General features: G+C 36.6%; 1 protein-coding gene across 2 annotated transcripts in view; it reads right to left on the reverse strand.

Annotated features, from left to right (window-relative positions):
• Positions 1-17,225, reverse strand: part of Kcnmb2 (potassium calcium-activated channel subfamily M regulatory beta subunit 2) — a 293,266-nt gene that overhangs the window by 25,168 nt on the left and 250,873 nt on the right. For both annotated transcript variants that reach the window (XM_069991868.1, XM_069991867.1), the window contains exon 2: positions 8,147-8,269. In XM_069991868.1, coding sequence (XP_069847969.1) covers positions 8,147-8,202 — 56 coding nt within the window. In that variant the 5' untranslated portion in view covers positions 8,203-8,269. The remainder of the gene's footprint in view (positions 1-8,146; positions 8,270-17,225) is intronic.

Raw genomic sequence — 17,225 nt, forward strand, 5'->3', positions numbered from 1 at the left:
TTGGTTGTGGGACTTGCACTCTGTGCATGGGTCCTGTCCCTCAGCTCTTTAGATCAAGGCTAGTGGTCTACCACTTGAGCCACAGCACCACTTCTAGTTTTCAGGTAGTTTATTGGAGAGAAGGGTCTCAGGGACTTTCCTGCCTGGACTGGCTTTTGAACTGCGATCTTGAGAGTAGCTAGGATGATTACAGGTATGAGACACTGGCGCCTGGTTTAACATTTAATTTTTATAAGAAATTTTCTTATAAAATGTAGAAAGAAATAGAAAATAAGGTGAATCATTCAAAAAAGTTAGGGTATCTTTATAACCTAAAGAGCCTTAGAAAAACATTAACCTATATTTACATTACATAGCCTAGTATAATAATGGTAGAAATAAATAATAAAAGTAACTAGAAGATTACTATATACAGAAATAAAAACAAGGAACTCATGGGTCATAAATTATAGTCTGGTAGATACTAAGAAGTATTTAGGGGCTGGGAAGGTGGCTCAGTGGTACAGTGCTTGCCTGGCATGCATGAGGCCCAGGTTCGATTCCTCAGCACCACATATGTAGAAAAAGCCAGAAGTGGCACTGTGGCTCAAGTGGTAGAGTGCTAGCCTTTAGCTGAAGAGCTGAGGGACAGTGCCCAGGCCCCACAACTGACAAAAAAAAAATTAAAAAAGTATTTAGATCTGAATGATAGTAAAACCATTATAGAACAGCTAGAGGATGTGGAATGTGATTGATTATATATAGCTTTAAGTGCTTATATTAGAAAATAAAATCTGAAAATCAATGGACTAGGCAGCCAATTAAAGAATCTGTGGAAAGATGAATGCAGTGTATGAATAAATGAAATGGAAGATAATGATACTAAAAGTTCTATGATTTCATAAGGGTTTATTTAGGCTTTTTGTTTGTAGCATTAGTATGTAATTCAGGACCTCATGTTAGCTAGGGAAGTGCTCTTCATCTATCAGTACTCCAATAATTTTTGTGACTTAGTTATTTTTTGGATAGTGTTTCCTGTTTTTATCCATGAATCACAGTCTTCTCATCTCTGCCTCCCACGTAGCTGGGATTAGGACATGCCACACAGTGCATGCTTTGCAATGGTGTCTTACTTTTTGCTAGGCTAGCCTTTAATTACAATTTCCCTTATCTCTGTCTCCTGAATCACTGGGATTACAAATGCATATTGTCATGACCAGCCTGAAAAGTTAATTTTTTTGAAAAATTAAAGAAATAATTTTGCCAGTCATTCCAGAGTATAAGACAAAAAACAGAATGCTATCCAAACTCTTTGTGAAGTTGTCAAATTTTGATGACAAAATTGAGTCAGAGCAAATTGTAGTACAGAATTTTAGACCAACCTCATCTGTTAACATAAATGCAAATTTTTGAAAAAGTTAGTTCATTAAACCTAACAATATGTAGAAATGAAATATACTGAAATAAAGGCTATCCTCTCCTAGAAATCTAATGAGTGTTTACTCTAGTTTTGTTTATACATTTATTAAAAATTATAATCATATGATAATAAAAGAAAATTTAATATTTAAGATAATAAATTTTATCAATTTATATAGAGATATAGACATTATTAAGGTAATAAAGGATGTAGAGGAACAGCCACTATTAAACTTAGTACTTACTAGTGAAATATTGAAAAAAACCACCTTAGAGACAGAAACAAAGCAAAGATGCCCACTCTCATTTGTTTTAACCATGATTTATGAGTTGCTAGCTGGTAAGGAAAGCAAACAAATATTACATTTACTGATAAAGAAAAAAATACTATGTCAATCATACAATTATTAGAAAAATACAAAAAAACACAAACCAATGTACATATAAACCATTAAAAAGAAAGTTTAGCATAGAATCAAACCAAAAATTTGATAAAAAAATAGTATCTTTCCAAATATCAGAAAAATATAAAATGCATGTAAACTTTAAAAAAAGAGAAAGCACTTAGAATCAAATCTAGTAAACTATACACAATTACTTTCAAATACAATTTGGGAGACTGATATTACTCATGTTCCCTTCCTTTGGATACAATGTTATATTTGTGTTTTCATTGATACTTTTCTCATTCTCATTCTATGCTATTCCATTAAGCATCTAAACATTTCAGATTTACTTGTTAGAAAGTTTTAATCATATGGGAATTCTACAACAATTAAAAAGTAATAATACCCAGGCTCTAGTGGCTCATGCTTGTAATCCTCTCTACTTAGGGAGCTGAGATCTGTGGATCACAGTTCAAAGCCAGTCTGGGCAGGAAAGAACATGAATTCTTATCCTGAATCAACCAAAAACAACAACACAGAAGTGGAGCTGTGGCTCAAGTGGTAGAGTTGCTAGCCTTGAGAAAAAAACCTCAGTGCCCAGGCCCTGAGTTCAAGTCACACACACACACTCTCTCTCTCTCTCTCTCTCTCTCTCTCTCTCTCCCCCAATAATGGAACGTGTTACACCTCTCATAATTTTGAGCTATTTGTGCAATTTCTTTGTTTATTTATTTATTTTTGTTGGTCGTGGGGCCTGAACTCTTGGCCTGGGCGCTGTCCCTCAGTTCTTCAGCTCAAGGCTAACACTCTACCACTTAAGCCACAGCTCTACTTCTGGCTTTTACTGCTTATGTGGAGCTGAGGAATCGAACCCAGGGCCTCATGCATGCAAGGCAAGCATTCTACCACTGACCCACCTTCCCAGCCCATGTAGTATTCCTTATAATCACCAAGTTCAAGCACTTGTAGAACATGTTCATCATACTCTATAATTCAATCCAACTAAACAAAAAGGGGAAGTAAGGATACATCCCCTAGACATCAATCAACTAAAAGTTCATTTACCCTAAAAAATTTTAAACTGTGACCAATATGTTTTTGCAGCAGCTGAAACATATTTTTAAGTAACTTGAACCCAAAGTCCTGGTAAGAGACTTCAAGGGGGGAGGGGGAGGTTCTGGAAAGGACCTCATAGGATTATTACATATAGTGTTTGCTTGTATTCTCTCTTCTACAGGACTGTAGAGGCTGCCTGCTAGCTGTGTCAAGCTTTATCAACAGCTGGAAAAAACAATTCTATAACCCTCAGCCATAAATAGAAAGTTGACTTGGCAAGAACCCAGCAAGTCCAGCTCCCTGAATTCCTGAAAATCAGTTTTTATGTTAGCCAGTATTGATCATAACTCAGGGAGCTTACTTCCTGAGTAAGACAAACTCATGCAGTCCAAATAATTCTGACAAGGCTAGACGTTTTAAGTGCAAGCTATTGAATGGCAGCAGGATCTATTTGAGAGACAGCAACTCAGTATGATACTGGTTTTGAAAAACTATATGTGGCTCCTTTACTTTATAATTCCTTCCATATGATTGGAAACTAGTGAAAGAACATCTCCATGGTGTTGCCCTGATTCCCTCTGCAGGAAATGGAAAAGTTACATTCTTAATTACCTCAAGTAAATGAGCTTCAAAGCTATATTTATCAATCAGCACTCAAGGAACCACAAAACCATCTCAATTGGCTTAACCTTAAAAATTACTTCTCTGGACAGAACCTTTACATAATATGGATTATTTACTATTAGAATAATTGTTCTTATTGTTTCAGTCTTTAAAGTGGTATGTGATGCTATCTCTTGAACAGAACAGACTAGAATGAAGATGATCATGCTGGCTTTCTTCACAATAACAAATGGCTGTTTTAAAAATGAAAACAGGAGATATGTGGAACTCTCTATCCCCATGCGAACTATGCTTGGAAGCAGGAAGTGTGAGTGGACAGTGTGCATGTAGTGTCTCTGATGCCAGCAGGAAACTACTGTTGGTAGAATGTTTATCTGGTGTCTGAGTAAAGACTCAGGATTTCTGCTGCCTATCAGACTTTCTGTCAAAAAACAAGATGAATGCATGGGTGTACTTATCTGACTCATCCTGACATCCTGTTAATAGTCCTTTGGAATGTGACCTTTGATCTGCAACCAAGACCCTCCCTAAGGAAGTACTTTAGCCCTTAAAAAAGTGGAGGGTAGAAGAGACTCCAGTTTGAACTTGTCTGTTGATTAAACTCATTTCTTCTAGGCAATATATTGTTTCCTGAGTAATTTTTCATCCTTCATCACAGCATCCACTGGACAGAACCAGCAATCCAGTAGAAAAGTGGAACATATATTCAAATAGTCCTATCACAGAAACAGACTGAGGAAAGAAGCTTATTCTTCTTATCTGAGAATCTCAAATTAAAGTCAGAGCACCTGTTGGTGCTCACCAACCTGTTGGTAAGCACCAACCTGTTGGTGTACTCCAGAAAGAGCTTTCCAGCCATGGGTGTCACAGGTATGCTAGTTTGGAACAGCAATGGCATTGACTAATAAAATTGAAGTTGGGCATACTGTTGAATCAACCATTTCAATGTTGGATCTATCTTCCTAACAAGTATACAAGAAGACATGTGCAATGTGGCTGCATTATTGCTAAGGATAAAAGAACAGGAAATGATGCAAATATTCAGTAGGATGCATGAATACATGATGGTTTACTTAGACAATGGAATGCTACCTAGCAGAGAGATCTACCTAGCCATTGAGAATCACTATTGGTAAATCATACTGATACAATGTTTAGTGATAAAAGCAAGTTGCAGAAAAGCATATTTAATTTCATTCTGTTTATATAAACAAAGGAATAGGAAACATAATTCAGGATAGTGATTATTTCTGGATTGGGGTTTGGGTGCTGTTGGGGTTAGAATGGTATTAGAGCCATATTCTCAAAGTTGTAAAAATTCTGATTGCTTAATATTTAAAATAAATGGTGAGTAGTCAGATGCTCATGACACCATTTGTTATATGTTTTTATATGTGATACTTTATTAACTACTTATTTTAAAAAACCCCAAAGAATATTTAGTAAAAACTGTTTGCAATGTTTTTAGCTTAATAACTTCTGTCTCATTTGGATAACTAGTTATTACTGCTTATTTTACTTGAGCACCTGCAATTTAGGGACAAAAAGTTTGGTTCGAGGAAGAAATATTCCTTCACTGCTGGGCTTGTAGAATGGAGGATGCATAGAAACTAGTATTCTGCACATAGGAAATGATCAGAGAAAGGACTAATTGTAAGGTTAAAAAGAATGAAGTTTACTTCAGTGTCTGCTGAGCAATGCCAAACTGCTAACATAATGACCATCATATCCTGATTCTCTATCAGCCATCATTATCTGCATTCTCACCCTAACTAGTGCCACTAAAAGCATCTTGGAGACAACAGCATTTTCTGTTCAAAGTCATTTCTAAAATCCCAAGTCATAGCTTCAGAGAGTTTGTGAATTAGGCTTGGGTTCATAGCTTGATTCCATCTCTAGTTAGCTGTTGCACTCTTGGAAGTTATTTAAATACTCTGTGCCTCTACTTTCCTTCCTTCCTTCCTTCCTTCCTTCCTTCCTTTTTTCTTTCTCTTTTTCTTTTTCTGTCAGTAGTGGGGCTTGAACTCTAGGCCTGGACGCTGTCCCTCTTCAGCTCAAGGCTAGTGCCCTACCACTTGAGCCACAGTGCCACTTCCAGCCTTTTGTTTATGTGGTGCTGAGGAGTCAAACCCAGGGCCTCATGCCTCTACTTTCTAATATATAAAAAGGCATAATAGTTTTTGCCTCATACACTGATATTTTATATGAAACATAGTATACAGTAGCTGCTTTTAAAATGTTGATTACATTGTTAAAGAACAATTTAAAAGAATATCTAAATGTTACATTACTCCTGTGGGACAAGTGGGGAATAGTCCATGGACAGGTCATTGCTCTATCATGTGGTCTGTCTGTCTCTGTCTCTCTTTCTCTCACCCTCCCCCCCCTTTCTCTCTCTGTCTCTCTCACACACAAATTATATTAAAAACGTGGGAGCTTTAAGTAACACACTAAAAATAAGTGAGCATTGAGAAAAAGTCTGTGACAACTTAGAGATGGGCAAAGAAAGCCATGTCTCAACACCAGTGTTTATTCAGATATTAGTTGCCTTCTGGGCTTAATTTCACTTAAATGTCATAAATTTTCTTTCTATAATTAAAGTAATATATTACTTTGTGATATGATGTATATATGTAATTTTATTCTATGATCAATATAATATATATTACTTTATGTATACTTTAAAGTATATATTTTAAGTATATATATATAAAGTATAGATATGTTACTTTAATTATAAATTAATATATAAAAAGTAACACACACACATAAGGTATATAAACATTTCCTTTCAGTTTTTTTCTATTTTGCCATCATGAGGATTGAACTCAGGGCCTGGGCACTGCGTGCTCAAGGTTAACACACTACCACTTGTGCACTGTTTCTGGCTTTTTCTGAGTAGTTTATTGGAGATAAAAGTCACATGGACTTTTCTTCCTGGGCTGGATTTGAGCCATGATCCTCAGATGTTATCCTTCTAAGTAGCTAGGATTAATAGGCATCAACCACTGGCACCCAGCTTCACTTTCCAGATTTTGACTATGTATTGTGTGTGTGTGTGTGTATGTCATTGCAATCATAATTTGTATTCAGATTTGCATTTTTCAGTTAATAGTATGTCAAAGCATTAAAAAATACTGATAGATTACATACCTTTATTTAACAGGTGTCTAATGTGAATTTTTAAATAACTTTCAAATTTTTATTATGAATGACCTTGCTTTTGGAGTTTTCTCAGAGGCATTTTACCTGTAGGGAAAGTTAGGCTTCAAAATGAAAAATAAGCTTTCTAACCATATTCAAAGAAACCTCTCAGGTCCTTTTGTGTCCTTCACCATTTATCAATTCTGATTTCAATCAGATTCTGTCTGATGTGTGGCTTGCATAAGTTACAGCATACTGGTAAAAACTTCATTTGAACCAAGTAATACTATAAGGTGAGAAAGAAAGGGATACAAATAAAAAACAAAAAAGACAATCTACATATTTAAAAATGCTTTTAATCCAGATGTTAATAGTTCATGTTTGTAATTTTTGCTAGGTGGGAAGCTAAGAATTGAAGGATTGAACTATAGCTGTGCAGAATGATGTCCACTTGTCTTTCCCATCTATGCAGAAGCTAGCATAGGGTAGATCTCCATGCTAAGCCAACCCAGAGAGAAAATGTCCAGATACTTTGTCTCCAAAAGGGAAGCTGGAACAGCTAGTGAACAGCTTAGAGAACAGCTAGTGATTACAGAAACTTTAGAAGTAGGTGGATGGCAGCTCAGGTGCACATTTTGCAGAAAATAAGACCCTATCCTAAAACTATCCAGCAAAGAACAGTGCTGTAATTATAGGTTTATGGTATCAGGGTAGCCTTGCAAGCATAGGGCCCTGAGTTAAACCCCTTGGTATGCCAAAATCTTAAGCATCATAATAAGTAAAAGCATATGCAGAATCATATGGATGCATTCACTCCCTAAAAGCTTAAATCATGCTCCATTTGGACTTTCATTTAGTGGGCCTGGATGCTGTATCTTAGCTTTTGTGCTCAAGACTGGCTCTCTACCACTTGAGTCACAGCTCCTTTTCTGGCTTTTTGCTGCTTAATTGGAGATAAAAATCCCATGGACTTTCCAAATCAGGCTAGGGTGAAATCACAATCCTCAAATCCCAGTCTTCTGAGTATAGTATGACCACCAATGCCAAGCTAATATTTCTATCAACATTTTTGCTTTCCTTCTGTGCCACTCTCAACAGAGACTAAAGCACAGTCTTTGGATGTGAAAAGGATAATGGTTCATGTATATCTGCAGGCAGAGCTAGGATTTGTGAGAGAGTACAAGTATTGCTAAGTTGTGTTATTTCAGTGAGCATGTAAGTTGAAAAAGACTTGTCTGAAACTATTCTTTCCATGCTTTTGACAACATAAGGTTCCTACATTTCAAATTTTAAACTTTGCATATGTGTGTGTGTGTGTCTGTGTGTGTGTGTGTGTGTGTGTGTGTGAGAGAGAGAGAGAGAGAGAGAGAGGAGAGAGAGGCAAGAGAGACAGAGAGAGACACGGAGAGGAGAGAGATACATATACATATTAGAATTTTAACTCAGTACCTCATATATATGAGGTACTGTCCTGTCTCCAGCCCGTGTCTCTATCCTCTCTGGATAATCAGTAAAATATAGAGTTATTGGGCATTTACCTTTTCTCATCGTGTCGGTAAGATGAAGAGGTCCGGCCACTGGTCCATATGAACATCTTAGAGGATGATGACCCAGAAATTCCTTTCCTTATTGTAGAAGTCCTTGAGGAATGGCAGAATGACCTAGAAGATGACACTGAAGTTAATTCTGCTTCTTCAAGTTTTGCAACTCTGTATTAACAACAACCAGCAGTTACTCATAGTATTGACTCTTTTTAGGTTTAAATATCATGAGAGCCTTAGCTTTCCATCCTGGCAGCACAATACAAATGAGAATCATCTAAATTTTACTGGAATTTATTGCTTCCTCAGAAACTTTCATTCCTTTTAAGCTTTTTAATTGTTCATAATGTACTGTGAGGCTTATTACATAATGGAATCTTGGTTTTCTAATTGATGTTAAGATATTTTCCTCAAGTTGATTTCTTAATAATATCAGTATAGTTTCTTAGTCATAATGTGCTTCGCTTCCCCAAATTCTGGTTCAGATTTAGATTCTAATTTTTTCTCCTTTTTAAATTTTATTTTTCTTGTGTTGACACATGTGACATGTTTGCCATGAAACATTGTCTTTTAACTGTACTTTACTGTTGCCAGTATTGGGAGTTCATGGCCTGAGAAAATCACAGCAGTAGCTGTATAACAATATCAGTACTTCCAGACACCAGGTTTTTGGGACCCAGAGGCAAAATAATATAGGAACTAGGTTATGATTTGGCTTTGGAAACTCATTTCATGTACACTATTAAAAATGGCCACAATTATTCTCTCATGATAATTTCTGAAAAGAAACATGCAATACTATAAAAATAAAATGTTAATACATTAGAACAAAGGATAGAAGAAAAGTAACTCCTTCATAGATGCATAGTCAGTAGCAGCTTTCTTCTTGGTATTGCACAGCCATGAAGTGGCAATACTTGACCTTGCCGCCAGGTCAATAGTTTCTGTGAGTCTAGAGTGGTCAGAGAAAACAGGAAAGCAAATAACTAAGAGAATTGTATGAATGAAAGAACAGGCAAAGGGTTTGGTTTTGTCTCTTCATCTAGGTGCTCAGAGAGTCCAGCTTGTGTTTGCCCTTGTCAGATAAACACCCCTTCAACTGAACTCTCAGATGCTTAGTCTGTGAACTGTCCACAACAGGTCAATCTGGAGACAGAAATTACCTTAATATTTGCCTGAAGTTGGGGAGGAGCGAGAAGTCAAAGATCGTGGAAACTATGTGCATATGACCATTTAAAATTATGCTTATGGAAATGAACTCCAAGAAATGGAAACAAGAGATTTTTTTTATTGTACTGTTTGCAGTTATTTCTTTTTTCATTTCTTTTTCCTTTGGCTTATTCCCTGTTGTCACTGTTTTTTTTTTTTTTATTTCAGTACCCTTTGTCTTGTATATAAGTTCAACTGATTTGGGGAAGGGAAGGAGAATCAGAAATGGTGGGACAAAGGGTGAATCAATGCAACTGTGATACTCACTAGACACTATGTTGGAAATGAACTTTGTAACTTGGGGGAGGGGAGGGGGATCAGGAGGGAAAAATTGGGAGAAAATGAGGGAGGATGTTATCACTGCTCAATAAAAAATATACACATTACCCCCCCCAAAAAAAACAACAGGTACTAACAATAAAGCATGTAGCAAATACACATTACTCTAGGTACTAGATACATGGGTCTTTGCATCTATTATCCACAAAGAATGAAAGGCTTATGCAATTAAAATGCTACAAGATGAGTAGTGTTATTTTCAAATTACAAGCGATGCCTTCAGGAAATCCAGATACTTGCTTATATATAGAAATGGAGGAGTCATGGAGTACATCATATCTTTTTGCCTCACTTCCTGTGCCCAAAAAGGCAATGAAGGTCAGTGCTTTTCAAAGGATAGACATACAAATTACCTGAGGATCTGTGACCCATCTGTGGATCTGGGGTTGGACCCCAGATTCAGTATTTCTAACAAGCTTTTGAGTGATATTAATATTGCTGGTCTGAAGGTAACACTGAGCAAAATGTACTCAGAGCCTGTATGGTTACATCACTGTTTTGTCACTACCAGTATAATGTTGAGAAAGTCACTTAACTTCCTAAAGCCTTAGTTATGTTTTATGGATACCATAGAGAGTTTGAAACACCTAGGTAAGTCTTAAGATCTTTGTAGCTCCAATATTTTGTGAGTTGTAGACTGAAGAATGAATCTAAACATATTCATTGTCACTGGAATAGAGCTCATATATACTTTGTATGAACATTTGAGGTCCAAGGCTGTGGGAGGAAGCGGAATTCAGTAAACAGTCCAGTAAAGGCAATAGATAATGCAATTGCATAATCTGAACTGTGACTCAGTTCAAGGTACCATCTTTGAATGACAAAAGTAAAGGACAATGCCCAGGCCCTAAATTCAAGCCCCAGTCCTGGGTCACGTGCGTGCAAGTGTGTACGCTCATGCACACACACATACACACACACATACACACACACACACAATTATGATTCATTTTGAACATATTTAAATATCAGAAGAAAGATTAAAGCTACTAGTAAAGGCAGTTGTCCATTAGGAAATAATTTTATTCTAACAAATGAATTACTTCATAAATTTGTGGGTTGAGATAAACCTGTGGGAGTTATTTTAACACAGACTATGGTAGAATCCTCCAATTGTTTATTTATTCCCACAAAGGGCTGGAATTGTATGATAGACCAATAAAAGCACAATTTGAGTATAGGTAAAACAATAAATTACTAAGTGCTGTGGAGTTAATAGTTACTAGTCTGCCCTTAATAGCCACCATAGAATTTATAACTGCTTTGAAATAATTCAAAGGCAAGAATGACACTGATTCTAGTATGTTTAGAACCCTTTCAGACTGTGTGTGATTATGCTGGCATTGCTCCTTGTCTCTGTTGTTTGAAGATGATATAGAATGGAGGAGATGAAAGATACATTTATTCTAATTAACTGTCTAAAGCGTGCTGGAAAGAGCTTAATGAGACTGGAGGTTATTCCAATAAGTGAATTTGGAATTTCTCCACCTCTCTTCTAACATAAAGACAAACTGTTAATTAAAACCTTCAAAGTTCATTGCTAATTAAAAAGAAAGAGGATAGCCACTTAAGGACAACAATTGAAAAGTTCTGTGAAAGTCTAAACAATTTCAGGCTTCAAAGAAACACCCAGAATTCAAAATACATTAATGCAAGCTGGTTTTGAGGTTCTTTTCCAGTTGAAATGCAGTCTTTTTGAACTCCTTAAGTAGTTAGTGCTCCTCACATGGAATAAACAAAGAAGCATTTCATTTGAGTTGTGATTAGAAAAGTGATATAAAAGGAGGCAACAATGCTTGATAAGAAATGTTCTTATTATCTTGCCCATGTAATTGTAATCCTTCTGTACGGTATTTTCACAATAAAAAAAAGAAAAGTGATATAAAGATTTATGAGATTTTGAGGAATCTCCATACTCCTTTCCAGAGTGGTTGAACAAGTTTATACTCTCACCAACAGTGTAGTTGTGTTCTCTTTTGGCCACATCCCGTCCAGCATCTGTTGTTATTAGAGTTTTTGATTATAGCCATTCTAACTGGGGTGAGGTGGTATCTCAATGTTGTTTTGATTTGCATTTCTTTTATGGCTAGAGAATTTGAGTATTTCTTCATGTGTCTATTGGCCATTCTTATTTTCTCTTCAGAGAAATCTCTCTTTAAATCTTTAGCCCACTTATTAATCAGGCGGTTGTTTCTTTGAGGATTTGTTTTCAGGGGATCAATTTTTTTTGAGTTCTAAGTATATTTTAGGTATGAGGCCCTTGTCTGTTATATGGCTAATGAAAATCTTCTCCCAGTCTGTATGCTTTCTACTGATCTTGCTAGCTATGTCCTTTGCAATGCAGAAGTTCTGCACTTTAATGCAGTCCCATTTGTCCAAACTTTCTTTTGTTTGTTGTGTTTCTGGGTCTTTATTAAGAAAATTTCAGCCTGTGCCAGCCCTAGAGTTTCTCCTATTCCTTCCTGTAATATTTTCAGGATGTCTACTTTTACTTTGAGGTCTCTGATCTATTTGGAGTTGATTCTGATGCAGGGTTGATTCTTACTTGAGTTTTCTACAGGTGTTTAACCAATTTTTTCCAGCATCATTTACTGAAAAGGCTGCTGTACAGAGCTCCCAGAAATTCCATTTCTGGGCATTTTACCCAAATGATCACAAAGAAGGCTATACTAAATTTACCAGCACAACTATGTTTATTACATTATTCACCATAGCTAAGATATGGAACCAACCCAGATACCCCTCAGTAGATGAATGGATCAAGAAAATGTGTACACACACACACACACACACACACACACACACACACACACACACACACACACACACACACACACACACACACACACACACAATGGATTTCTATGCTTCCATCAGAATGACCCCCTTTGTTAGGAAATGTAAAGACTTGGAAAAAATCATATTAAGTGAAGTGAGCCAGACCCAAAGAAACATAGGTCCCATAGTTTCCCTTATTTGCAATAATTAGTGTACATCTAGGATAATCTTATCAGATGAGCAGAAAAGCTTGAAAGCTATGTACATATGACCATATAAGATGATGCTAAGCAAAATGAACACCAAGATATGGACACAAGAGGTTTTACTTTGTTGTTTTTAAGATACTATGTGATTTTTTTGTTTCTTTTGTATGTTCTTCCTCCTGTGGTATATCCCTGTTGTCACTGTATTTGATTTTGGTACCTTGTATCTTATATATACATTTATCTAATTGGGGGATTTGCAGGGGAATAACAAAATGCTGAAACAAGGACACAGGATGACCCATTACAACAATGATACAAGACACTATGTTGTAAATGAGCTTTACAGCTTTGGGGTGAGGGAAGTGGGAAGGGAAGGGATAGTAGGAGAAAAAGGAGGAGGTAACGATGCTCGACTAGAAATGTACTCATTATCTTACTCATGTAAATGTAACCCCTCTGCACAGCATCTTTACAAGAAAATAGAAAAAAACATTTGTGGGATTGTAAAATTATGAATTATGGAATGGAATAGAGATCGATGTGCACAGGGCTGCACAGAAAATGGAAACTTGGATTGAATTCTGACTTAAATGATTTAGGAATGGGATGGACCTGGCAGAACTATTACCTTGTGGTTATAGGTAAATATGGAGTGAAAAATCAAACCTCTAAGAAATACAGCTTCAACCTTTGAATGAAAGCAGGGAGTCAGTGAAGATTACAATGTCATTGTCTGAGGAACTCAAGTACACTAGATTCTGCTTCCTTGGCCAAGGTCCCATCATTTTCTCTGCCTGCCTTCCCAGCTTAGCAAAGAAGTTTGCCTGTTCAAAAGCCATCTCAGCTGTTCCCTTTGGTGCAGCTTCATTTCACCCACATTTGTGTTTCCTGTTCTTACTGCTTACCTCTGAACCAAGGCACAATTTTGTTTGCACCCAGCTCTGCTTTTGACCTCTATGAAGGTTATGAGGATCTCCAGAGCAGGGTGTGTTTTTCATGCACTTATGGTACAAAGCAGCACACCTAGTAACAAACTGGTTGTGTTCATTGTCTTGACAAGCTAAGTATCCATATGAGACCAATGAATATGACCTTGCCATAGATTCTGAGGGTCATTATGACTGGGCAGAGCCGCATCTTCCCATATATTCCTTAGCTTGGGATATCTTTTTTCCTTCTCTTCATTTATTCTCTTTCCTTCTCCAAATTCTGGTTCCCTCTGTTCCTTTCATTAACCATGCAGGAAGTTTATTTTTTTTTATTTTTTAAGTAGTTGTAACAAGGGGTTTCATGTCAACTTGTCAGTTTATGAGTACCATACATCCTTTTCTTTTCTCTTTCAACTAAGCCTAATGTAAAGATGGAGCAAGACCAGCAGATGGGGCCATTTGTTTATTCCTGGCATCACCACCTACCAATTGTGTGACTTTGGATAAGCCAAGTTAATGTCTCTGAGTTTTAGGTTTTTCAATTATGAAAATTAGTATAATACTTGCCTTTCTGAAGTGTGCAGATTAAAAAGGAGTCTTATTTGCTTTCCATTAAACTTAAAAAACAATTGGATTGGTTCTTTTTATTAAAAAATGGGAGAAAATGAAGGATAGGGTAACTGTTTAAACAGAGATGTACTCATTACCTTATTTATGTAACTATAACCTCCCACCTCATTCATCACCTTAACGATAAAAAGATACATTAAAAAAGCCAACAAAACAACAGAAAAACACATCTGGGGAAAAAACAAAATGCATAAATTGGGATACAGGTTTACCCTTGTAACAGTGAGATGTACAAGACCCTATGTTAAAAACGAGCTTTACAACTTCGAGGGAGGGGTAGTTGTGGAGGTGGGAGGGAAGGGATGGTAGGGAAAAAACAAAAGGAGGAGGCAACAATGCTCCATAGGAAATGTACTCATTACCTTGCTCCTGTAACCCCTCTGTACAGTATTTTTACAATAAAAAAAGTAAAAAATAAAGACAATAAAACAGCTGGCCAGTGGCTCACACCTATAACCCTATCTACTCAGGAGGCTGAGATCTGAGAATCATGGTTCAAAGCCACCTGGCAGAAAAGTCTATGAGACTCATCTTCAATAAACTACTCAGAAAAAGCCAGAAGTCGCATTGTGGCTCAAGTGGTAGAACACTAGCCTTGAGGAAAAAGGAGCTCAGGGACAGTGTCCAGCTTCAGAATTCAATCCCAAGGACTGAAAGGAAAAAATTCAGTTAAATTTCTTTGTATTTTTACATTGAAACGATTGCTAATTTTTTTCGGTCCTATAGGGCTAGTGGCAGAGGAGAAATCAGAGGTATTCCTTATTACAGAGTTCTGAACCCCATCTCTAGCATGAAGAATGTAAAAGCAGTGCCTCTGAATGCTGACTAAATAGGATTTAGGTGCTGGATTTTAGTGCAAACCAATGTGAATCTCTAGGGGTGGCTCCCTGGGTCAGACTTTTTTTTATGTCTTTCCAGGTAATCCCCATGTGCAGTCAAGTTAAGAAACACCTACAACTTAAGTTTCTGATTTCATTTAAGTGAGATCCTATATAGATTATCCTTTCTCTGTTTTAGAAGCTTTAGCAAATGTGCATAGTGCTTCTCTTTTCCTCTCAGTGCTTTGCAATGACAGCTACAAGGGCTAGTGAGAGATGGAGATGGGAAAGAACAAAGTGGAAGCACTTTTACAGTGGCAGTGGCCTTGAGCTATATGACATACTCTTAATGCACTCTACTTTATTGAATGAGCCAGCAGGAACCAATGGAACTATTTAACACATAATTACATGCCTAATCTTGCAGAAGATTATAGCTCAAATGACATCACAGCGGCAACCCCAAAGGTCATTGAAGCCCAGAAGCTTATGGTAGTTTCTAAGGTGTCAGGCTTTATCTTCGTAGACAGCAAATTGTATGTTCTCTGTAAGGGTTGAATTGTTTTGATTTAGGGCTTTTGAAGAAGAAATCAAATGTATGGTAATAATTTTAGATCTTATGATTTAGTTTAGAAAACATTGGTACTTATTAGGAGTAATTTAAAATGTCACTGGAATGTTTTCTTCCAAAATTAACTACACACTTTACCTTATTTTAGTTCATTTATTTAGGTATCCATTTACCATAAGTGAATCCTACATGGCAGGTGCTATCTTGCCTACAGAGGGAACCAGGACAGTCAGCATAGCTTTAAAGTATTCTAAGTAATGTCCTGTTCAGGAAGAAGTCAGAATAGCAAATCAACTCTTCCCCTGTACTGGATATTAGACCTCCTCAAGAAAGCTGGTGACTTTTCTATAGGTTTCTCAAATACTTACAACTTCTGTGACCTCTCAGCTTTCAGAGTTGATGTCATTTATTACTTCCTTCTTAAAATGTACTACAACTTTGACTTAGAGAACTATACTACACTGGATTTCTGCCTGTAACATGTCTTTCCAGGGTTCTTTTTTTTAATCCATCTTTTAAATATTGATATTATTTGGAGGAATAGGAAGTGCTACTTAGTCTCTTTTATATTTTCTTTTTGAATTAACATTTATAAGATAAGAGAGTTTCATTGTAGCATTTCCATATTTTTCAAATACTACACTTTTTATTTCTTACCTTCAAGTAGCTGTACAAAGGAGTTGTCATTCAACAACGTAGTATATGAATACAATATTTTTGTGTGTGTGTGTGCTGGTACTGAGGCTTGAACCTGGGGCCTGGGCACTGTTCCTGAGCTCTTTTGCACAAGGCACTTCAGCCAAAGCTCCACTTCTGGCTTTTTGTGGTTCATTGGAGCAAAGAGAGTTTTTTTGTTCAGGCTGGCATCAAAGTGTGATCCTCAGATCTCAGCCTCTTAAGTAGCAAGGATTACGGGCATGTACTACCAGTGCTGGCTTGCAGTGAATCCTGATAGTGCACTTTGAACATATTTGCCTCTTCCGCTATATTCCTTCTCCTTGCCTTTGAATAGTCTATCTAAAAAATTAAATTATATGTTTTGAATTAGTATACAATTATAATATAAAGGGATTTCATGGTGATGATTCTATTCTATTCTATTCTATTCTATTATGCATAACATATACTTTGAACTATCACTCCTCCATTACTTTAATAGTATGTTGACAATGCCTTATAACAGGAATGAAGAACATTTTTCTCTCCCATGTAATGTCGATAAGGCTGAATTAATACCTCATTTTTTACTTACATAGAGTTAGAGAAGAAATGTGTTGCTCAATGCTATTTCCTCTTTAAGAAGAATTAAATAAGAGACATGGGACTTGTAAATTTTTACTGCAACTGTTCTTAATAGTTGAGGTGATTGTAAATGATGTCGTCCTCTGGTTGTCACTTGTGACCTATCTCACATGTTACATAGATAGCTTTTGTTCATATTATCATGGTGTTTTGAGGACACCAGCACACACTAATGTACTTGTCATTTACCCTGCTGGTGACTTGGCTCATTGAGCTCAGCAGTGGGCTTTTACTTGAGATTTTGGGAGTCCAGTCTTCATTCTGATACAGAGTAATTTTGTAACTGCAATA

The sequence above is a fragment of the Dipodomys merriami genome, unplaced genomic scaffold, assembly GCF_024711535.1.
Source record: "Dipodomys merriami isolate MVZ:Mamm:240054 unplaced genomic scaffold, mDipMer1.0.p SCAF_40, whole genome shotgun sequence".
NCBI lineage: Eukaryota > Metazoa > Chordata > Mammalia > Rodentia > Heteromyidae > Dipodomys > Dipodomys merriami.